The sequence below is a fragment of the Perognathus longimembris genome, chromosome 11, assembly GCF_023159225.1.
Source record: "Perognathus longimembris pacificus isolate PPM17 chromosome 11, ASM2315922v1, whole genome shotgun sequence".
NCBI lineage: Eukaryota > Metazoa > Chordata > Mammalia > Rodentia > Heteromyidae > Perognathus > Perognathus longimembris.
In genome coordinates, this window is record NC_063171.1 from 42,005,194 (window position 1) to 42,030,369 (window position 25,176).

The 25,176-nt window shown below is 41.9% G+C and overlaps 1 protein-coding gene across 1 annotated transcript; it reads right to left on the minus strand.

Annotated features, from left to right (window-relative positions):
• Positions 1-1,574: 1,574 nt before the first annotated feature.
• On the minus strand, positions 1,575-2,204 carry LOC125360025 (small proline-rich protein 3-like). The gene has a single exon (XM_048357988.1). It carries the CDS (start codon positions 2,202-2,204, stop codon positions 1,575-1,577), a length of 630 nt encoding a protein of 209 aa, XP_048213945.1.
• Between the last annotated feature and the right edge of the window lie 22,972 nt (positions 2,205-25,176).

Below are 25,176 nucleotides of genomic sequence, written 5' to 3' on the forward strand. Positions count from 1 at the left end.
ATTTTTATTATCAAACTGAATTACAGAGAGGTTACGGTTTCATACATTAGGCATTGGATACATTTCTTGTACTGTTACCTAGTCCCTCATTCCCCCTCCCCCTCCCTCTTTCCCTTCCCTCTCCCCTCCACAAGTTGTTCAGTTGTTCAGTTCATTTTCATCAAACAGTTTGTAAGTATTGCTTTTGTAGTTGTCTTTTTAGCATGATGAATTCTTGCTTAACCTACTTTTCTTGAAAATGACATAATTTTTCTCTTCTTTATGGTTAAATAGTACTTTCTGGCTAATCATACTCCAACAGAGTGCGTATTTACGTATTTGACTTATTTTTTTTTTAAAAAGAATGACTGTTGCAGGTACTTTTGAAGTCTTTCATTCTTGAGAGCTTATAGCCTGATAATGTACTCAGCTTGGTAGGTGAGTATATACTTCACCTGGTATGTGTACTCCTAGTACTTACTAAAAACTCAAAACTCACCTCTTATTTGAAATCATTCCATGAAACTATTTCTGAGGCAAAGAGAGAGAAAGGGAGTGATGTGTGTATATGTATGAGAGAGAGAGAGAGAGAGAGAGAGAGAGAGAGAGAGAGAGAGAAGGAGAAAAAGAGAGAGAATGATGCACACGTCTGTCCTCAAAGTTCCTGAGTATTACAACTCCTCCACACTGCCTCCTAGCTGTTCAGCTTCAGGACACCTTAGATATGGAGGCTGCCCAGCAAAGGTAACACTGCCTGAGCTAATGAGAGTGGAATTTGTGTAGGTGTGTGATGTGTGATGTTGTGTTTCTATGACAGCCTGTGGATCTGTATGTGTCAGTCAGGGTAGACCAACGGTAAAATGAGAGAAGCTCCTTCCACAGAATCCGAGGCTATGAACATAGGAATAATGCTTTTCTGAAATGAAGATGGGCCTGGTAGGTAGGATACTGAGTATCAAAGGCAGCTTGGGGCAGGCAACCAGGAACTCAGTCCAGTGCAGAGAGAGAGAGAGAGAGAGAGAGAGAGAGAGAGAGAGAGAGAGAGAGAGAGAGAGAGAGAGAGAGAGAGAGAGAGAGAGAGAGAGAGAGAGAGAGAGAGAAAGAGAGAGCGAGAGCCTTTGTTCTAGGTGTGATTGCCACAAATGACAGGCCCAAGGTACTATTACATGATGGCTTATTGCTATCCCAGCAATGTCCTCTAAGTGCATTTAACAACTTCACAGAACCACAGTGACAGGATTAAATAAAATAAGTCTTATAGAACCCCACCTCACCCTCACAAAGGCAGATGAAGCATAAAGGAGGATTCAGCCAATGACACACTGAACCAGAAGTACAGCTAAAAGCAGTTTAATGGAGAAAGAAATGAACACTAATTTTTCCCATACAGAATCTCTCTTTAGATGATCTCTATAGAGTGTGTGTGTAGGGAAAAATTTGAAAGGATAGATTCTTTAGAATAAAAATAGAAACTATAATTCCAAGTGGTAATGCGTTGATTACAAGGTGTCCAGATAATTAAGACGCAGAAGCATGTGGGATGAGTGTGTTCATTGCTGGTAGTCACCTTGTCAAGCGTCTGGCTGTAGATGGCATTACTTCTGCTTGGTCTTCGGCTGGGCTGGGCTTGGAGTGACTCCTGAGGGGAAGACCTGAGGAACCTTGGACTGGCCTGCCTCTGGTACCTTGCTGTAGCCTGGCTCAGGGATCTTTCCATAGCCTGGCTCCAGGACTGTGGTACAGCCAGCCACAGGGACGCTGGTATTGCATGGCCCAGTGACACTGGTATTGCATGGCCCGGTAACTGTGGCATAGCCAGGCTCCAGGATGCTGGTATTGCATGGCCCAGTAGCTGTGGCATAGCCAGGCTCAGGGACACTGGTACTGCATGGCCCTGGGACTGTGGTGCAGCCTGCCACAGGGATATTGGTATTGCATGGCCCAGTAACCGTGGCATAGCCAGGCTCAGGGACACTGGTAGTGCATGATCCAGGGACCACAGTGCTGCCAGGCTCAAGGACTACAGTGTATCCCTTCTCAGGGACCTTGCTAGAACCCGGCTCAGGAACTTTGGCATTCCCAGGTTGGGGAACATTTGGGTGGCATGGTTCTGTGGTGACGGGCACAAAGGGCACTTTTGGTAGAGGCTGGGAGGGCTGTTTCCTCTGGTGGTCTTGAGGCTGAGGGGGTGGAACAAGGGGCTGCTTCTGCTGGTAGGAACTCATGCTTCAGAGGATGCTGAACCTAGGGGCAGAAAAGCTGAGTTAGTGGTTTAGAGGACAAAGTAACACGGTCAGTTTAGCAGTGCATCTCTCTCATTGCATGTCCCTTCAGAAGTGAGAGAGCCTCTTTTCCTTCTTTCTGCTTCCTTGAATTCAGACCATAGGATGCATTCCTCATTCTCACACAATTTTAAAGTAAAAGATAAAGGAAGAGGCCATGTTATCTCACTCTGATGCATAGAAGCAGTTGAGACCTGAGCCCACTGTCTCATCCAGAGCTTCCCCTGAACTTAATCTTTACAGATACCAATCTATATTTCTGATCCTTAGTCCCACCACTGTAATCTGAGAAGTAAAAAAAAAACACAAACAAACCAACAACAAAAACCCAGATATATTGAATATGAAATAAATATATCCTTAGATGCTCAAGAAGAGCCAATCAAACAAAAACACTGTAAGGTGACTATTGGGGAGTTCTCACTGTGGCCTCTTACCTGGAAGGGAAGAAGGAGCTCTGTGGACTCTCTTTGCTGGTGCAGACTCCATAGATACATGGACTTTTATACAGAAAATGGGCCCTACCTTAAGGAAATGGACTTCTGGAGAACTGCTCTGCCTTCATTCCAGGTTTTGTGATGAAAATCTCTGGCTTAACATATTTTTCACGCTTACTGTTTGGCAGTTGTCACCTGAGTCTCTGCTGGCTGTCCATCCTTTGTGGTGTGGTTGCCATGAGCATCGGGCTTTTAGGGAAGTGATGGATTAAGTAAGTCAAGAGGAAGCACTAGACCAGAAACAACCACAGCCATACTCCTTTGCCACGACCCTAATCTTTGGCACCAATTTATCCGGTTCTGCCTTTTAGTATTTGAAGTGGATGTGGAAAGAAACGAGAAGTATTTCTGGTTTTTCAGGAAGGTCATAGGAAAGGTAACATTGAATGAATCATCTGTCTGTGTACTCAGGCCTGGAAGAGAAAATAAAAGACGAAAATGCCTGCTTTGGAAATGAGTTGTAGTCACTGTGGAGATAGGCATAAAGATGCCATATTGACTTTTTTAAAAAAGTTCAAATAAAAAAAAAGACACATAGTAATCGTGCATACCTGTAAATTGTGCATACTGTCTTGTAAAATGAGTTTGGAAGAGACTTCCTCCTTTTCAAAGTTTTAGTAGTTGAGAAGTACTAGCATTCGTTCTTCAGATGTTTGATAGGGCTCAGAAGGAAAACCTGAAGTCCTGCACTGTTACTTGATGAGAGATTTTTTTTTTATTATTGATCTATTTGTACTACTCATTATTGATCCGTTAAGTTTTCTATTTCTTCCTGTTTGAGTTTTGATAGGTTTGTTTGTTATGTCTAGGAATTTATCTGTCTCTTCTTGTTTTTGGTACTAGTACTAGGGTTTAACTCAGGGCCTTGAGCTCTCACTTGGCTTTTATGTTTAAGATTGGTATTCTACCATTTGAGCCACGTCTCTTCTTTCAGCTTTTTTTGGGGGGATCCTCTGAGTTCAGCCTTCTGAGTAATTAGGATTATCGACATGAGCCACCAACTCCTAACTGAAGTCTTTTTAAAGATTCAAAAAAATTTCACTGTTGTATCTGTGGTTTCAGTTTTGATGTCTTCATTTTCAGCTCTGGTTTTGAGTTTCTCTCTCTTCTTAGTCTAGAGAAAGGATGTTATCTTTTCAAAAAAACAAATTTAATTCATTGATATTCTGTAATGCCTTTAAATTTTTTATTGTTATTATAAAGGTGATGTATAAAGGAGATGCAGTTACGTAAGTCTGGTAATGAATGCATTTCTTTTTCTTTTTTATTATTTTGCCAGTCCTGGGTTTGAACTGAGGGCCTGAGCACTCTCCCAGACCTCCTTTTGCTCAAGGCTAGCACTCTACCACTTGAGCCACAATGCCACTTCTGGCCTTTTTCTGTTTATGTGGTGCTGAGGAATCAAACCAGGGCTTCATGCATGCCAGGCAAGCACTCTACCACTAAGCCACACTCCCAGCCTGAGTACATTTATTTTTGAACAATGTCACTCCTTCCCTCACTCTCTCCAAGTTTTCCCCTTCCATCCCACCCATGTGTAATGCTTTTTAAAGATTTCTATTTCATTTATGTCTGGTCTGAATATTTTCTTCTATTAATTTTATGTTCATTTTGTTCTTGTTTTTCTAGCTCCATGATGTATAGTATTAAGGTACCGATTTGAAATCTTTCTTCTTTCTTGATGTGAGTGCTTATTGATACAGACTTTCCTCTTAAATCTGTTTGTGGTACTACATAAATATTAATAGGTTATATTTTCATTTCACATCTCTCAAGATAATTTAAGATTTTTTTCACTAATGGTTGTCTAAAGCATGTTATTTTCCATGTTTTCCTATACTTTACAGAGATCTTTTTGTTGTTGATTCCAGTTTTATTCTATTGTAATCAGGAAAAATACTTGATTTGATCTCAGTGGGTTTTTTTTTTAATTAGGTAAAACTTGTTTTGTGGTCTAACTCATTTTGGAGAATGTTCCATGTGCAGCTGAAAAGATGAATTCTGCAACTGCTGAAACATGTTGATTAGGGCATTTGGTGTAGGTGGCAGTTTGTTTTAATTTATTGTTAGTGTATATTAATTGCCACAAATAAGGGATTCCATTATGCCATTTTCATACATATATATAATGTGCTTTGATTTTTGGTTGTTTAATGATTATATGTATGGCAAACTCCTCTTTGAGTTGTATTTGATTGGAGAGCTCTGTGCTACTTTTAACTAGATGGCAGCTTCTTTCCTGAGATTAGAGTCAAGCTTATCCAATATTTCATCATATATTGGCATATAGTCGATTGTGTACAGTAAAGAGTTTCATCCTGACATTTCAATGCACGCATATAATGTGTTTTGATTGTATGAACACAATGTAATACTATCATCTCTATTTATCCTCTTTCCCCTTTGTATTACTCTTTCCCTTCCACCCTCCTCGCAGGCCTTCTACTTTCATGACCTTGTCTGTTTTGCTTTGTTTCCCCCTAACTTCGACAAATAAGAGCCATGCACTAACTTGGTTTTGTGAGTCTGGCTTATTTCACTTAACATGATGATCTCCATTTTCATCCACTTCCCAGCAAAGGATGTAATTTCATTCTTAACAAAACAAAACAAAACAAAACATTGAACTTTGATTTTTTTTTTCCAGTCCTGGGCCATGAACTCAGGGCCTGAGCACTGTCCCTGGCTTCTTTTTGCTCAAGTCTAGTGCTCTGCCACTTGAGCCACAGCACCACTTCTGGCCGTTTTCTATATATGTGGTGCTGAGGAATCGAACCCAGGGCTTCATGTATCCGAGGCAAGCACTCTTGCCACTAGGCCATATTCCCAGCCCAAAACATTGAACTTTGAGTTAGCATACATTTAATAGTATGGAGGGTTCCTTGCAATAATTGCATTGTTATGTTTTGACTACTTTGAAGAAATTCACCTTCACCAATATATTCCCATGCCTGCCTTTTCTCTTCCTCCTATTTTCAAACAGTGTTTACTGGATTTCATTTTTCTATGTTCATCTATGTGAATGTGTATATGCATGTGTTTTTTAGTATAATTCCATCTTCTTCAGTTCCTCTCATGGGCGAATAAAACTCCATTGTGCATGTATTCATTCATCTATTAACAGAACATGAGCTAATTCTGTATAATTTGAAAATTGTGAGTAGTGTTATGATAAACATGGATTTTCAAGTATCTCTAGAGCACATGGACTCTTTTGGGCATATGCCCAGGAATGGTGTGGCTAGATCATTTGCCAGTCTACTTGTAATTTTTTCAGAAGAATCCAATAGTAGCTGCATTATTTACTTATTCCCACTATCGGTGAATAAAATACCATCTCATAGCCTTATCCTCACTGGTATTTGTTAATTGTTTTCTTGATGACAGCCATTCTGACTGGGATTGGGTGGGATTTTAGTGGTTTTGATCTACATTTCCTGGAGTGCTAAGGATATTAAACATTTAAAAAATGTATTTAGTGGCTATTGGTTCTTTCTTTGAAAAGCATCTTGTTTGGGTCATTCACTCATTTGTTAATTGGATTGTTATTTGGGGGTTTAATTTTTTGAATTCTTTATATATTTTTCATCCATCAGGTGAAGAGGTGGAGGAGATTTCTCCCCATTCTCTAGGCCATCTCTTCACTCTGTCTATGTTTCTTTCTTTCTGTGGAGGTTTTAAATTTGATGCAATCCCATTTGTCAATTCTTGCTCTTATTTCCTAGGTGATTGGAGGCCTTTTCAGAAAGTCCTTGTCTATGCTTACATCTTGAAGTGTTTCCCAATATTTTCCTCCAGTAGTTTCAAAGATCCAACTTTTACATAATGGTCTTTGATCCACTTTGAGTCAATTTTTGTAAAGGATGATGGATAGGGATCGGTTTTCAGTTCTCTACATGTGGCTGTCTAGATTTTCTAGCACCATTTGTTAAAGAGACATTTTGAGCCAGATGTCAGTGGTATATGCCTATAATCTTGGGAAGCTGAGAACTGGAGGATCATGGTTCTGTCACACTACAGAAGAGTTTTCTAGGTTCCATCTCCAAAATGCCCAGCTAACAACATAGCAAGAGGCATTGCCCAAGGGTCGGAACACCATTTTGGCAAACTTGAGACACTGAGCTCCAAGGACAGTAATACAAAAAAAAAAAACAAGTGCTGTTTTTTTCTTCCCAGTGTATGATTTTGGTGTCATTGTTAAGAAGCAGATTTCAGTATCTGCTTGGGCTTATTTCTGGATCTTCTATTCAATTTCTGTATTTGTATCTATATTTGTGCCAGTACTGTGTTTTTGTTCCTAGGGTTCTATCTGGATTTCATTGTTGGAACTTTGCTATATTCTTTTGGATGTATTATAATGTCCCGTCTTTGTAATCCTGTATTCCTTACATTGGTGTTCAGAGAAGCTGGTTTTGTCTTTTGCAGAAATCTTGGAAGTGATAGAATGTCATTGTTCCTATTATCCTGGTATTTGTGGTGGGGAAGCAGCTTATCCCTCTTGGTGGAGGGAAGGGAGAGGCAGGTAGAGGTTTCTTTGGAGGTTTCTAGATGTCTGGCAGCTGCCTTTGCACTGGATTCAGGTACTTTGCTTTGTTTCTGCTATCTGGCAAGACCACTGCTGGAGTTCTGCAATGATTCTAAGCTTCTGGCAGGCACTGTTGTATCTTGTATTTCTTGACAGATACCACTATTTGAGTGAGTTGTGGGAGAGTATTGCAACATGGGCTTTGTGGTTATGTGGTTCCAGAGGAATGGTTCAATTGTCAAGCTCAGTAAACCTGATTAAAACTTTGGGTGTAGCATAACTAATGCTTGGTTTTTGTAATATTTTCAAGTGTGAATTGTGTCCCATCCTGCGTGGGACTTGGAGGTAGTTTTTGAGGTTGCACAAAGAAGCCCTGTTTAAACACCCACAGTGTTGCTTATTGTTGAAATGCGTCATGGAGGCATTCTTTCCCCAAGTGAGTGACCAGTGTGGAAGTGAGGCAGGGTCTAGAAGCTGATTATCTTAAAATTCCTTAGGAAGCATGCCTATCTCTTCTGGGAAGGACAAACTGACCTTATGGATGAGCTACATTTGCTGGGATCTCAGATTCAGTGCTGCTGCTGCTGGCAGCAATTGGCTTCTGTGAGTTCTGCCTTCTTACTTCACTTCTGTCTGGCCCTGAGTGTCTAGCCATTCAGTGTCCTCCTGTACTCTGCTTGGGATGAGGACAGAGGGGGCTTTCTGGGAAGCATCTCGCCAGCTTTCCTGGCTCTCTCTCCCCTTGGTGGAAGTGATTTATTACTGACTTGAGGGAGGGGTTGGTGACACAGACTAAGCTACTCCATTGAGCTTTTCAGTACAGAATGTTAGTCAACTGTGGAACATGGCAATGACTCGGTCTTATTTTCAGATTTTTGGAGTTTCGTCAAAGTATTACTGACTATTTAATTGCTAGCTGAGCTTCCATCCCTTTCAGTGACATTGTTCTCATGACAGCATATTGTTCAGAGACACTAGAGGTTATTGTAGATGGACGGCCAGCGCTGATTGGCTGTGTCTGATAGGATGAAAAGCACTGACAGCCCTGCCTCTAACTGTGTCTATCTTCTCCTGGGGTGAGACAGAACAGGAGTGTGAATTCACGTACAATTGTCTTCTTCAATCGCAATAAAGTAAAATGCAGGCCGTTAATGCATGCTTACTCTCAACACCTTATCTCTTATTACATGGCTCTTAGAAAATCTAAATCACCTCAAACCTGTGGAGTATAGCTCACTTCTTCCTTCCTACCACTTGACCTCTGAGTTATCACACATGAACCTGACATCCCAGGCTCAGACATCATCATCATTTCCTTCTCCTAATTCCCCAATCCCAATAGTTCTTCACCCTTACTACTACCTAGTTATAGTAGCTGTTCAGTCACGGAATTATTATTTTCTTGTATAGAACAAAATAGATCTATAGGTTCATGGAGGCAAGAAAGGAGGAAGAAGAAGAAGAAGAAAAAGAAGAAGAGGAGGAGGAGGAGGAGGAGGAGGAAAGAAGAGGAGGAGGAGGGGGAGAAGAGGAAGAAGAGGAAGAGAAAGAGGAAGAGGAGGAGGAGGGGGAGGAGGAAGAAGAAATAAAGGAGGAGTAAGGAAAAGAAGGAAAGAAGAGAGAAAGAAAGGAAGGAAGGAAGGAAATACGGAAGGAAAGGCCACTAACTGCAATGTAGCTTCTTGGAGACGATTCACTGTCTTACGACAGGTCTATGGAATGAACTGAGGCATAGGTGCTTCCTCTGCCTTCCCCACCCATCTCCTTCCTTCTCTGCTGGTGTTTGACCTGCCTACTCCCTTTGGGGTGATGCCAGGGCCACCCTCACACCTAAGCTCTCATCTCTGGTATCACAGGGTCACCTGTCATTTGAGGTTGAGGGCAGGTTCCTCTACTACCCCAAATCACTGCTCAGGAGCCCGACACAGGGGCTCTGTTCAGACTGCTCTTCTACCTGGATTCCTACTTCCAAAAGGATCTTCTTCCTGCTCCTTTATCCTCCACCACACTTCATTGTCCTTGGCGTTTTCTTGGCCCTGTTTGTGGATGGCACTAGGTACCTCACTACGACACTGGCTGATTTAGGAAAATGCATCTCTCTCATGCTTACCTCTGGTTCTGGGCTTAGATTCTTCAAGAAATTCCTTTTAAAAATATTTTCTGTTTTTCCTCTAGGTGTACTCTTTTCTGCCCTTCCCCAAATGCTATCTGATTCACCCCAACAGAAGCATTTCTTCTATCCATTTCTTAAACTTCTAACTTCACCCAAACCTTGTTATTCCTGTTTGTTTGGTCGGGCAGAGTCAGTGGCTGAATGCTGAAGTGCTTTTTGCCCTCCAGAGAAGCTTTGCTTCTTTATTAGCAGTGTTGAATGTGCACATAAATCGGGCCTCAATTTCCGAGAGTTTAAATCCAGAAACTTCTGGTGGTAGTTCCTGTATACTAGGGGCTTTACTTTCTCCCATTAGTTCCCCTTTATGGGAACAGCAGGGTGGTTTTATCCTAGTTTCATTGCACTGAGACTTTCTCAGGATCTGTGTGCAGATGGTAGTGAGTACCTGTTAGGTATGGTACTGTCCAGTTCTTCTCTTTACCTGTTGTAGCTCTACGAACCATTTTCACACGTAGCAAAGACTCAGCCTCTCTCTTCATGAGTCAAGAGCTCTTTTATGACACATCCTGAGATGCCTGTGAGTGTCGTTAATTCATGGGTGGAAGCTTAAAGTGCAGCTTAGTTAATTCTCAGACAATCCCTTTGCTATTGGTGAGGACAGAAGATATTTTCTTTCCTTTTTTATATCTAAGGAAAACTCTTCAGAGACCACGTACTACATACTCTCAGAAATTCTAGCTCTGGCTCCCCTTGGCAATTAACTTCTCTATTATTTTTGTGTTTTCCTTTTCCTTTTGTCTAGGACCCATCCCTCTCCCTAAAATTACATTTGCAAATAATCTATCTATACATAAATCTTTGTTTTGGATCTGGTTTTGGAGTAATCTAGGCTAAGACTGTTATAGAATACATCATTTAAATCACCTATAATCAGATAAAAATCATCTTATGAATCAGATGTCATTGACCTAAATGCATTTCTGGGAATCTATGAAACTGAGATGTCAAATGAAGTGCTATGTTATAATTTGCCAGTAGTCATTTCAAGTTCACTGATTTTGTAGAAAGGCACAGACTTCAGAAGCTATCATGTTAACATTTACAATTTATGACAACATATCTTCCTTCCATTAAAATAAACAAACTAAGACTTCCTATCAGCAATCTAATATTACAACATATGGAACTAGGGAAAGAAGAACAAAGTTGACCCAAGGCTAGACACAGGAAATAATGCAGAATAGAGAAGAAGCAAACAAAACAAATAATAGGATAGTAACAAAGAAAGCTGAACAAACAAAAAGTTTGTTATTTGAAAATACCAACATTATTGAGAAATATTTACATAAATGGAATAAGAAAAAGAGACTCAAATTACTAAGATAAGATATGAAAGTAGAGACATAATACTAATTCTAAAGAAATGAAAGGTATCATGGGATACCTTTCTGCATAACACTGCATAACACGGATGGAATCGATACATTTTGAGATATATAAAACCTACAAAGACAGAATCACAAAGAAATAAAAAAATCTGGATGGATTGATAACTAGTAAAAAGATTGAATCAGGTCCTAATAAAGGAAAGTCCTGGACCTACTGCTTTCCTGATAAAGTTTAACAACATTTAAAGAACTTACAACAGTCTTTCTCAGATCTTTCTAAAAAGTTGAAAAAGAATCCTAACTCACTCTTTGAGACATCTTTGTTTTGGCACCAAAGCCAGATTACATAGAAGTAAAGACCTTTGTATTTCCTGAGAGCTTTGATGTAAATATTCTCAGCAAGAGAATATTTACTTGAGGTTCAGGCTTCTGGTGGAATTATTTAAATAACATTGGGACCACACCACTGGACCGAGCAAAGGTTTCTATGTATGGTTGGTGGAGAAGCTGATGGTTTCATATAATTCCTGAGGCAAGATAAGCTACTGGATTAATTGCACAGAGCAGAATGAACAGATGAAGCTGGTGTATAGCACATAAAGATTTTTGTTTGATTATTTGTGTATTTTTATGTTCTATGATCATACTAAAGCAAAAATGAATCATTTGTCTTTTCTTCCCCATACTGAATCCCTCCAGAATTTGTAGACAAGTTTTGTACCAAAATAATCATTTGCATAAGATCAATACGAATCTGTTCTCCTTGTAGCAGTGCATACAAGAAACACTGATGGGGCTGGGGATATGGCCTAGTGGCAAGAGTGCCTGCCTCATATACATGAGGCCCTGGGTTCGATTCCCAGCACCACATATACAGAAAATGGCCAGAAGTGGCGCTGTGGCTCAAGTGGCAGAGTGCTAGCCTTGAGCAAAAAGAAGCCAGGGACAGTGCTCAGGCCCTGAGTCCAAGCCCCAGGACTGGCAAAAAAAAAAAAAAAAAAAAAAAAGAAACACTGAGCACATGGAATGCTATATTTGAGAATGAAGTGCAGAATCAGATATGAACCTGATATCTGATTTTAAGTTTTAAAAATTAAAGTTGAGTTTGTGGTGCTAATGCTGACAAAGCATTCGTGGGAAACATTGGCCTGGTACCTGGTTTCTAGAATTCCTGGCATTGAAGGTAAATAAATACAGTTGCTTATTTTGAGAAGAGTTTACCTAAGTATGTAAGTATTGCAGTTAAAGTCTTGTAATGGGTTTTAATCTTGGCTTTCTAGCCTGAAGAAGATTATGAAAGTCTAGTCTGAGATTCCTTAGGAAGTGCCCCAACAAATAAAAATTCAAAAAGTTTTATGTAGTTGAGATTATCACATCTGGATTTACATCAGTGGAAGATTAAATGAATCACATTTGTTTTTGCAAATAAGAACCAATTTTCTCCTACAATCACATACAAGGAAATTTTATGTATCAATGGAAAATTACACCATTCCCTTACTGAGGATTAAATTCTTTATTGTCCTTGAACTATTTTTTTACCTCTAGGGGGACATATTTTACTTGGCATTTTGTAACTTGGACCCGAATCTGGACCCTTGATCATTTTATTCAGTCCTTACCAAATGCTCAAATAATCTACTTTCCTTCAATTTCTGACACACACATATATATATAATACATATACGTATGTATGTATGTATGTATGTATGTATGTATGTATGTATTGGTTGTAGGGCTTGTACTCATGGCCTAGGTGCTGTCCCTGTGCTCTTTTGCTGAAGGCTAGTGCTCTATCACTTTGAGCCACAGTTCCACTTCTGGCTTTTTTGAATGGTTAGTTGGAGCTAAAAGTCTCATGGGGACTTTTCTGCGCAGGCTGGCTTAGAGCTGCAATCCTCAGACCTGAGCCTTCTGATTAGCTAGGATTACAGGTGTGAGCCACAGGCACCTGGCTCTGACAACAATTTGATGTTTCCAATTTTCTTCCACTCTCCTGAGTTGGAGTCAGTGAGAAGTAAAATTTGGTCATCCAGATCCTTCATGGGGTCTTAGGTGGCCACATATCTGGGTTGTCCCTCTCCCTCCGGCCCTGCCCTCCTACTATAGCATCTACAGAAGCCCTTTCAGGGGTTAGACGGCATGATAAAACATACTTCAAAGAAGTGATCATCACACATTTCCTGGGTAGCCATCGTACCGGAAGCTGCTGCTACGTGGGCCACGCAGAATGCTGTGAGGCTAACATCTAGAAACCTTGACAGGTTGCCCTATGACAAAATGACAACAGATGGCTCAGCTTGTCCTTGATAAACAAAAAAAGAGGGAATGAAAATTCACTTGGCATTGTTCAAAGAAGGAACTGTGTCTTCTTTCTTTGAACAGAGCAGTATTTGATTGTTTTTGACTAAGCCTTAGTCAGGTCCTTCTAAGTCTTCCTTTCAATTGGGCTTCTAGCTTGGCCCCCATCCTGCTAGACCGGAGAACCCGGTTTCCAGAAGAATCCTGGGGAGTTTAGAGAGAACCTCTCATGCTTGATATCTGATCACCTTGATCTGTCTTCATCAAGAATCCTGTTGAGTTGGATTAGCAAGAAACTCCCTACCCTTACTATTTCCCTGTAACTATTTTCTTTTAATTTTATTGTAGAGGTGATGTACACAGGGGTTACAGTTACATAAGTAAGGTAAAGAGTACATTTCTTGTCCAACAGTGTTACCCCTCCCTCATTTTCTTCCGCTTTCCCTCTCCTCCCATTCTCCTTCACCCCAAGTTGTAAAGTTCATTTCCAACAGTGTCTAGCGAGTTTCACTGTTGCATTGCATTCAGCCTTTTGTCCCACTGTTTCTGTGATTCTCCTTCCTTTCCCCAAATCAGATAAACATATGTATATACAAGACAAAGGGTACCAAAATGAAAAAAAACAATGACGCCCAGTTCTTCTCCTTGACTATACATGAGCAGTAATATTGGCTATTTGGAGTTAACGTTGGTTCTCCACTGAGGTCTCCTTCCCTCTGTTGCAATACTTCTTGAATAAAACTTGTTCTACGTTAATCACTGCTCAGCTCTTCTTCTCCTCCTCCTCCTCCTCCTCCTCCTCCTCCTCCTTTTCCTCCTTTCCTTCCTCCTCTTTCTCCTCCTCATAGTCCTCAGGAGCTGGATCAAATGACTGATTCCTTCCTCTATCAACCCTTCTGATTTATCTGCTAGACCATACAACTTCTGAAGCTCCAAAGTCACTAGGTTTCTCCTTACATTTTTTCTTCTGGAATTTAAAGTTTCTCCAAAGTACAACAAACACATTAGATTTCCTAAGGGCCTGTCAGTGGCGGGAAACAGCAGAACCCCTACAACCCAAAGTTTCTAATAGTACAGTACTAACGTCTTTGTTTTGACCCCACCAATCCAATGTCTATTCAACTGCTGTTTATCTATCTATCTACCTGTCTATCTGTCTGTCGAATCTGTCTATCTAATCTATAAAATCTGCCTAACATTTTTAATTCTCCTCTTTCTCTCCCTCCCTCCTTCCCTCCCTTCTTTCTCTCTCTCCCTCCCTCCCTCCTTTCCTTCTTCCTTCCTTCTTTCCTTCCTTCTTCCTTCCTTCTTTCCTTCCTTCTTCCTTCCTTCCTGCCACACTTAGATTTGGATTCAGGGTTTATGCTTGTTATGGAGGTGCTCTACAGCTTGAGCCACACTTCCAGCCTTTATGCTCTGGGTATTCTTGAGATAGAATCTTAAATTTTGCCACAGCCAACCCAGACCATCTTCCTCCTTTTTTAATCTTTCCTGCCATAGGCAGGATGACATGTTCCCAGCCTTTTCTGCTCAGATGAGCTCTCGTGAACTTTGTGCCAACATTGGCATGGAGTTGGGAACAGCCTGATCTCAGCCTTCTTACTGCAGGCATGAGACACTGCAGCTGGCCTCATCTTATTTCTCAGTAACTATTCAGGACTTCCAAGTTGCATCCAGGTGCTGGTAGCCCATGTTTGTAATCCTAGCTACTCAGGTGAGGATTGAGGTTGAAGCCAGTCCAGGAATGTTGATGAGACTCTTCTCTCCAAGTAATCAGCAAATATCTGGAAGTGGAGCTATGTCTCAAGTGGTAGAACACTAAGCGGGAGCAAAAAAGGCTCAGGGATAGTGCCCAGGCCCTGTGTTCAAGTCCCAGGATTGACACAAAAAGGAAAAAAAGAAAAAGAAAAGATTTCCAACTTGCTGAAATGAATCCTTTGACCATCTAAGTTGTATTCACTCATTCTTTTGCAAATTGTTCTAATTTTCTTAGAATCTCTAAGACCTATAAGAAGCAGATGCTATGAATCCACAAAATGAAACAACTTCTTAGCACTGTATCTCCTCATTTCTGTAATTGCTTGGTTTTATCTTCCCACAAATTAAACTACTTTCTTAGTGCTCAGGGATATTGGATGGCCTTTTCGTTGTTCCAGCATAATTCTTCCCTCTGAGAGCAGCCTGAACCTGCTGAATGCAAAAGTTCCAGCTTTGTGCAACGTTTTCTTTTCCTCCTCCTCCCTCTGCTCTCCCTCCACCCAATTTCGTCCCTGTTTTCGAACTCAGGACTTTGAGCCAGCTGGCTTTCCCTTAACTGACATTAGCTGTCGTAGCTGGAAAGATTGGAAGTACTTAAGTACTTAAGCTACCAGTGTGAGCAGCTGCTGGAGTTTCCATGTGTCCCTAACAGAAAATGGGAATTGTGGAAAGAGCAACCACACAGGCTATCTTAACAAAGAGGCAGGATCTCTACTACTGAACTTTTTGTTCACTTGGGTTCTATGCAGAGGCTTAGGAACATTCAGGTTGGGAATGACATAGCTCAGCAACACCTTTGCCATAATTGTGTGTGTGTGTGTGTGTGTGTGTGTGTGTGAGTGAGTGTGTGTGTGTTTAAATATAATGACAACATAAAAATTTTAAATTTTTCTGGCACTAGGGCTTGAACTCAGGGCCTCATGCTTATTCCACTTGGGCTCTATCACTTGAGCCATAGCTTCAACCCAGATTTTTGCTGGTTATTTTAGAGATGGAGTCAGCCAATTTTTCTGTGCTGGCTGGCTTTGAACCACAGTCTTCTGGATCTCCGTAGCCTGAGCAACTAGGATTAAGGATGTAAGCCATATTTTTCATTTAAAAAAATAAAATGTCTTATAAAAATGTGGGAAAACATTAGAGCTGTTAAAAAATGAACATAATCATAAAACCACAAGTTGTAGTTTGCCATATTTAGGGTTAGGGTTGTGTCTTTTAATACATCTACATATGTGTTTGTTAACATGCTATTTTTTGTTAATATGACTGCAACATTTTCCAGTATGACTAATTGTTCTTCTACAGTTTTTGAAATATGCATACAGCATTGCATCACTCTTTTATTATTATTATTATTTTAAAAAAAGATTATTTGGTCCTAGGGCTTGAACTCAGGACCTGGGTGTTGTTCCTGAGCTTTTTCTTTTTCTTTTTCCTCAGGGCTAGCACTCTATCACTTAAGCCATAGCTCTACTTCTGGATTTTTGGGGTTGCGTGGAAATATGAGTCTCATGGACTTCCTTGCCTGGCCTGGCTATGAACCACGATCCTCAGATCTCAGCCTCCTGCATAGCTAGGATTCCAAGGGTGACCAGCTATTTTTTTAAACAAAAGATAGGTGGTGCCCATGTAATGCACAAGCACTCTAGGTATCTCTGGTAAGAACTCAGACATATTTGGAAACCATGGGCAGAGACTTCCCAACAAGGGGATGACTAATTGCCAAACTGGCAGCAGAGAATGAAACTTGTTCTGATCAGCTGAGGCCCCTGACTCAGTGTGGGAATACAGTCCCTACAATATCCAGCCATCACGAACATAAGGCAGTCTACACATTTTAAGGGGACAGGCATTGTGCTGAAGGTTTTTCTTAATTCTCCTTTTATCTCTGGTTCTTTGAAGTTTAATGACTGGTCTGTCAGCAAAGTCAAGGCTGATTATTGATGTTAGATATGTTAGATTAAATATTCCTCCCTCTGATATCAATGCTAAAATGCACTCCTGTTTTTAATCACTTGGTAGGTAGATTTCTCAATTATTTTTTTTGGGGGGAAAGAAACTATCTGGGAAGGTATGTGTGTGTGTGTGTGTGTGTGTGCAATTACATACCCTTTGTGTGAGAAGAATGTACCGCAACTCCTAGCAAAAACTACAGATCCTCCAAGGGTGAACACATGTTTAGGCCTCTGTATGCCCAGAAACTATGCAGCTTAAGCCAGCACTGTCTGTCCTGATGCAGATGGAGCTTGTGTGGATCATTATACCATGTGTGGCTATTTAAAAGAAAAGATGTCCCCTTCTGAATGTGTATGGGTGTACGCATTCAGATTATCTGGTATGTGAACGGATGGAAGGATACTAGCCCGTCAGGCTGGCATATATGTGACTTCTGTAAACTTTTCACAAGGTGGATGGGACCTTGTAGAAGGACACTGAGGATTAGAGGTGCCCTGAGGCAGAAGCCAGGGAACCCAGTGGGACTCAGACCAGTGCATGAGACGAATTTTGCTTCAGCTGTGGCTGCCCACATGAACAGGCTCAGTGAAGCATGATACAACCTGCACAGTTCCTCAGTGCTATCCCAGAAATGCCCTCTGCATTGGGTCCCCATAACCTCATAGAAGTACACGGTGACAAGACGAAGAAGATGACATGGGTACCAGACATCGCCATCTCTCAGTCTGTACACCTTAGCTTACCATGGGAGACCAAATAAGGGGAAAGACAGCCAATGACACACAGAGCCAAGAGTGGAATTAAGGGTAATTTAATGGAGCAGAGCAGAGAATGGAGCATTTATGTCTCATTTTAAATCCCTCTTTAAATGAACTTGGAGCAACCGAAGCACAGCAGAGGCACTAAGATTTTCTGCTAGATACAGATGCTCAAAGGACTCCACCATGTAAAAGGAAGGTCTCAAGGCACAAATGTTAAGATACAAGTGGACAGAAACTGTGATTACAGTGACTTTAGACAAAGAAGACATTGAAGCAGATAGGAAGAGTGTGCTTATCCGCTGGTGGTTGTCTCCTCGAGAGTACAGATAGCATTACTTCTGCTTGGTCTTTGGCTGGGCTGGGCTTGGAGTGACTCCTGAGGGGAAGACCTGAGGAACCTTGGACTGGCTTGCCTCTGGTATGTTGGTGTAGCCTGGCGCAGGAGCCTTTGCATAGCCTGGCTCAAGGACTGTGGTACAGCCAGCCACAGGGACACTGGTATTGCATGGCCCAGTGACACTGGTATTGCATGGCCCGGTAACTGTGGTGTAGCCAGGCTCCAGAATGCTGGCATTGCATGGCCCAGTAGCTGTGGCATAGCCAGGCTCAGGGACACTGGTACTGCATGGCCCTGGGACTGTGGTGCAGCCTGCCACAGGGATATTGGTATTGCATGGCCCAGTAACCGTGGCATAGCCAGGCTCAGGGACATTGGTAGTGCATGATCCAGGGACCACAGTGCTGCCAGGCTCAAGGACTACAGTGTATCCCTTCTCAGGGACCCTGCTAGAACCCGGCTCAGGAACTTTGGCATTCCCAGGTTGGGGAACATTTGGGTGGCATGGTTCCGTGGTGACGGGCACAAAGGGTACTTTTGGTAGAGGTTGGGAGGGCTGTTTCCTCTGGTGGTCTTGAGGCTGAGGGGGTGGAACAAGGGGCTGCTTCTGCTGGTAGGAACTCATGCTTCAGAGGATGCTGAACCTAGGGGCAGAAAAGCTGAGTTAGTGGTTTAGAGGACAAAGTTAACACGGTCAGTTTAGCAGTACATCTCTCTCATTGCATGTCCCTTCAGAAGTGAGAGAGCCTCTTTTCCTTCTTTCTGCTTCCTTGAATTCAGACCATAGAATGCATTCCTCATTCTCACACAATTTTAAAGTAAAAGATAAAGGTGATGTGTTGAGCTCCATGTGGGAGGAGCGTCTCTTTCTGCCTCCTTTCCGCTGAAACCTTACGTTTGCAACGTAAGATCTCAACACAAACATTAAATCACAACAGCAGGCTCTGATGATTGCTGCGAGGCCCCAAGTTTTCAATCATTTGAAAAGATGGTAGGGCAACGGGTCTGGACTCTACCCACTCATGTCCATCTCATAGAGTGCTTTAGGAAAACTGGAAATCAATCGCTGTATGAGCCCATGGGATCCACCTCTGAGTTTCTGGTCATACTGTTTCCTGTCACATGCTTTCTAGAGGAAGGCTTTCTTGTGCATCTCTGCTGTCCCCACATGCTAACACCAGTGGCCCTGCCACATCCCACATCACCTTCATTACATTATCCAAGTGGGGTTACCTGTGCTTCCTTCTTCTACTCCTTTCTCTCCTGTATTTTAGCAAATTCTGTCCATATATATGTATGTATACACACACACACACACACACACACACACATATTCTAGTTGGTCATACATTCACAGTGTAAAGAAAACCTTACCTTTTAAGTGTCCAGATTTCTAACACCACATTTTCTAGGGCATAACTTCTCAGTTAAGTCCGCAGGAGGAATTAGAAATCCCCACGGCATAGCGTATCCTCCTGCTCATTTAGCTGATCGTTATTTCTCTTCCTTCTCTGTCCCCAACACCCACACCTCTCATCTGAGTAGGATATCAAAAACTTACAAAGTCAACCTAAACGGAAGTTTTCAGTGCATTAAAATAAGCATATCCTTAGTATGGAAGGGAAGTCTCCATCCCTGTCTGAAGTAGTGACGGCAGAGTTTGGAGAAGTTCCATGTGGAGGGACTTACCTGGGCGGCAGGGAACTTTGAGCTCTTTCTCCTCTCAGGTCTGGTGTGGAGTCTCTGCCCAGCTGGCGTTTTATACTGAAAATGAGTCCTGCCTTGAGGAAATAGGATTTTCTTTCTGACAGCTCTGTCCCATCCCAGCATCTGTGATGAATGTCTCTGGCTTAACATTTTTTGATGCTTACTGTATGACAATGTGTCACTAGTCCTGTCATCAGTGTCCACCCTTTCTGGTGGCAGAAGGAAATGTAGAAGGCAGTGGATTCAGACAGGAAGAAGTTCTTCAATTTCTGGGACCAGAAAGTCATGTTTGCTGGTTAGAACCCTCATATTTCTTAGAACAGATTGGTTCTGTTGGATGCCTTCCTATTTGAAATGAATGTAGGAATAACAATAGCCATTTCTGATTTTTTTTTCTGGAGTCTCAGGGGGAGAGGGAGCTGTAGAATGAGTGAGTCATTTGATTTTCAATTGCTCAAAGGACCAATGCCTGGGAAATAAAATGAGTGAGAAAAGGCTTCCTTTGGAAATGAGTGGTCTTCATTCTGCAGGAAGTCTTTTTTTCTTAAAAAATAGCTTTAGTTAAGAATTTATTTTAATATACCAGGGTTAAAGTAGGGAGAAATAGAAATAGCAAAGAAGCATTTTCTGTTTCCCTTACAGGAAATGGGAGTTAAAGACTCTGAGTTTTGAGAGATATTTACATGTGTTGGTTCTATATACAAGACTTTTGTTGGCACCAGGTAGGAAAGTGCATGCCTGTAATACCAGCTATTTAGGAGTCAGAAGGAGGCAGATCATCAGTCTGAGGCCACATGGGGGCGGCAAGATGAACTACTGAGACGCTGTTTCTGAAATAAAATACAATCAAAGGGCTGGAAAAATGGCTCATGTGGTAGAGCATTTAAAGATCTTTGCTAGATATAAATGATGTGCAAATATTTTCTCAGCATCTTCTTTCTTCTTTTTTATAGGACATCTCAGAGAACGAAAGCTTATTTATGGGCTGGGAATGTGGCTCAGTGGTAGAGTGCTTGCCTAGCATGCATGAAGCCTTGGGTTCAATTCCTTGGTACCACATAAACAGAAAAATTAGTCCTGGGGTTTAAACTCAGAGCCTGGGTGCTGCCCCTGAACTTCTTTTGATCAAGGCTAGTACCCTACCACTTGAGCCACAGTGCCACTTCCAGCTTTATCTGAATAGTTTATTGGAGATACAAATCTTATGGACTTTCCTGTCCCTGCTAGCATCCAACAGTTATCCTCAGAACTCAACCGCTGGAGGAAGTCTTAAGATGTGGTGTTGAACAGAAGGTATCATTGAAGATGGACAAACAGGAGCACTGGGATCTTTTTTTTTTTTTTTTTTTTTTGTTTTTTTGCCAGTCCTGGGCCTTGGACTCAGGGCCTGAGCACTGTCCCTGGCTTCTTCCCGCTCAAGGCTAGCACTCTGCCACTTGAGCCACAGCGCCGCTTCTGGCCGTTTTCTGTATATGTGGTGCTGGGGAATCAAACCTAGGGCCTCTTGCCACTAGGCTATATCCCCAGCCCGGGGGATCTTTATAATGTGACACCACCATCCTGGAATACCCTTCCTGTCATGGTCTCTGGGGTGATGCAGGAACAAGACAACTCTGCTTCTTTGAGTTAATGTGTTAGTTATTTGCTCTAAGGTACTAACTTACTAAACAACTGTTTACTAGGCAAGGCCTTTAGGAAATCCAAATATCTTCAAAACTCAGGTATATGGATAACACCCACTTTTCTCCCCTGTTCTACCACTGAATTACCTCCCATAAACTTGATAGCCCAGACTCAACCACCATCATTAGCTCCTTCCACCATTTCCCCAATTCTAGCAGTTGTTCTTCATCCTCACTATCACCTGGTTATCACAGATGCTGGGTCAATGGAAAGTCTTTTCTGAATGTATCTGTGGGTGCATAAAAAGGGAGAAATACAAGAAGGCAGGCAGGAAGGAATGAAGGAAGGAGAGATGAGGAGAGCGAGAAATAAAAGGAAAGTGGGGAATGAGAAGAAGAGGTGGAGGGAAGAGAAATTAAAGAAAAAGAGAAGGCATAATTTCAGAGAGATGCCCAGAACTCTTGTTGAGAACCTGCGGGATGCTTTTGCCAATGACTCATTATGTCAGGCCTCAAAATGCAGGCTGGGAAGAGAGTGAGGACTCACCAGGGAGCAGGTGCTTTCAGTGCCTTCCCCCATTTTCTTTCTTTGTGTTTGAGCCACTGCCTCCCTCCACAGTGCTGTCATGGCCACCACCACACCTAAGTGCTAGCCCACCACTCCTCCAAGGTTCAGTCTAGGTTCCTCTCTTTTCCCAAACCACCTCTCCAGAGCCCCAGACACAGAGAGTTCTGGCTAGATATTGCTCTCACACTGGTGTTCCTACTTCCAGAGGAAAGTTCTTCCTTATCTTCCATCTTCCACTATACTTCATTGTCCTGAGAGTTTCCTTGAACCTATCTTTCTTTCTTTCTTTCTTTCTTTCTTTCTTTCTTTCTTTCTTCCTTCCTTCCTTCCTTCCTTCCTTCCTTCCTTCCTTCCTTCCTTCCTTCCTTCCTTTCTTTCTTTCTTTCTTTCTTTCTTTCTTTCTTTCTTTCTTTCTTTCTTTCTTTCTTTCTTTCCTTCTTTCCTCCTTCCTTCCTTCCTTCCTTCCTTCCTTCCTTCCTTCCTTCCTTCCTTCCTTCCTTCCTTCCTTCCTTCCTTCTTTCCTTCCTTCCTTTCTCTCTTTCTCTCTCACTCTGGGCTGGGGTGCTGTCCCTGAGCTCCTTTTTGCTGAAGGATAGCACTCTAACACTTGAGCCACAGCACCACTTTCAAATTTTTTCTGTGATTTATTGGAGATAAAGGTCTCATGGACTTCCCTACCAGGGCTGGTTTTGAACCCTGATCCTCAGATCTCAGTCTCCTGAGTAGCTTGGTTCACAGGTGTGAGCTACCAGAAGCATGGCTCCTGAACTTTTCTGTGGGGAATATCTTGAACTTCCACCTCTCCCCAGATCCTGTCATTCCTGTTCATTTGGTCAAACACATGCAATAGCTGAGCCTTCTCTCTGTACTTCTGAAAACTTCTTCATGGGCAGTGCTGGGTGTGCCAAAGTACCTGGCTCAGTTTCAGGGAGAGTAGATGCAGTGTTTTCATCTGAGGGTGTGTCCCATAGCCTTAGGTACTTTGACCTTTTCTACTAGATTTTCTTCTCTTCTCATCTAGTGACAGGTAGCTGCTTTGGGCTAACTTTACTATTCATGGATTCACCAAATCTTTTAGATCTTGTTTTCACTTGTTTGTTTTAATTTTTTCTTGGCTTGGCATTATAGACCATTCCCACATGTTGCCTAGGACTCTAGTTTTCTTTTCCTGCTCTGATGCCACAGCGTGAGTTGTCTGTGGAAACCTGTAATGCACTTGCGCATGAGAAAGCTAAAACTTGACCTTCGCCTCATCCATGCCTGATGCACTGGCAACCACACATTGTCAATGGAGGGCAGGAGATGAAAGATAATGTTCACCACTTTTATTCCCAGTGATCATCTCTAGGACATGATTTTTTTTAAGTTCTTTCAGAAGAGAGAACTTTGTAACATTGATTTTTTTCCTTTTGTTTAATCCCTCCCCCCAATCCATGCCCTTTTAATCCTCTTTGCTATGACTATGCTCTCAAAGAAACTAGCTGCTCGAAAGACTTTGTCTTCAGATCTAATTTAGGAAATCTAGACCATGTTGTGAAATGTATGCTCCATTAGAGATACAGAAAGAGAAATACAATTGCTCAGTGATAGAAATCAGTGTTTGATCCAAGGTTAGAGGAGTCATTTGATCTCATTTGATGAATCAGTGCAAGAAATTTGAAATGACTATAAAGTTTGTCTTCAAAGATTCTGGAACAGAATCTGGAACATGCTCTTCTAGTCGTGTGTGATGGTTTAAATGTAAATGTCTGGCTTTGGGGATCTGAAGAGCAGGAACTACCAGGCTTAGACAGGAGCTCTACTTTGCCTGAGCACTGGAACTTTGGTGTGGGTACTGTGGTCAGGTTTTATTACTCTCCTCTACATGTGATTCTGTTCCTGCACTTGGCCTGATAACAGTAGTACATTTACACGTCATGATAGGAAGGAGGCAAAGTGCACTGACAGCCTCAACTCAGGGTCTGGATTGGGCAGGGGTTACCCTGGACATGAAGGCATCTTAGAGGGCTAGGCTCTATTCTGAGAGTCCAGGGGCATGTTCTGGAGGGAGCTAGAATCACCAATTCTGTCATCATCAGCATTTTGTTCCTGTTTCTAGCTAAACCAGCCACCACCACCCAGCAGACTTCTGTTCACCAACAAATTGCTGCCCCACAATAATGTATAGCCTTCCCTGTGTGTCTACCAAGATTCTGTGTTTTAAGAATTAGTGACAAATTCTTCACTGAAATAGAGAAAGCAATCCATAAATTCATATGGAACAGCAAAAGACCTAGAATAGCCAAAGCAATTCTAGGCAAAGAAAAGCAGTGCAGGAGGTATCACAATACCAGACTTCAGGCTCTACTACAGGGCCATCATAACAAAAACAGCCTGGTATTGGTATAAAAACAGATCGGAAGACCAATGGATTAGAATTGAAGATCCAGAAATAAAACCGCACTATTACAGTCAGCTGATATTTGACAAAGGAGCTAAAGACATACAATGGAATAAACATAGCCTCTTCAACTACTGGTGCTGGGAGAACTGGCCAGCCATATGCAGAAAACTCAAAGTAGACCCAAGCTTATCACCATGCACCAAGATCAACTCAAAATGGATCAAGGACCTCAATATCAGACCTGAATCTTTGAAACTACTGAAGGACAGAGTAGGAAAGACGCTAGAACTTATAGGCACAGGAAGGAACTTCCTGAATAGAGTCCCAGGGGCACAACAAATAGGGGAGAGACTTGACAAATGGGACTACTACAAATTAAAAAGTTTCTGCACAGCTAAGGACATAGCCACCAAAACAGAAAGACAGCCAACCATATGGGAAAGGATCTTTACCAGCACAGCAATAGACAAAGGCCTAATATCGGTCATTTACAGAGAACTCAAAAAACTAAGCCCCTCCAAGCCCAATAAACCAATTAGGAAATGGGCAAAGGAGCTAAAGAGAGACTTCACAAGAGAAGAAATAAAAATGGCAAAGAAACATATGAGGAAATGTTCAACATCCCTGGTAGTAAAGGAAATGCAAATAAAAACAACCCTGACATACCACCTCACCCCAGTTAGAATGGCCTATACTCTGAACTCAGGCAACAACAAATGCTGGAGGGGGTGCGGGGAAAGAGGAACCCTTCTCCATTGTTGGTGGGAGTGCAAATTAGTACAACCACTTTGGAGAACAATATGGAGGTTTCTCAAAAAGCTCAATATAGACCTACCCTATGACCCAGCCATACCACTCCTAGGCATCTATCCTAAACAGCAAACCCCAAGATATCAAAAAGACATTTGTACTTCCATGTTTATCGCGGCACAATTCACAATAGCCAAAATATGGAAACAACCCAGATGCCCCTCCACAGATGAATGGATCAAAAAAATATGG

Excerpts from the sequence above, each read along its gene's own strand:
- LOC125360025 (XM_048357988.1), bottom strand. The coding sequence starts at position 2,204 with ATGAGTTCCTACCAGCAGAAGCAGCCCCTTGTTCCACCCCCTCAGCCT.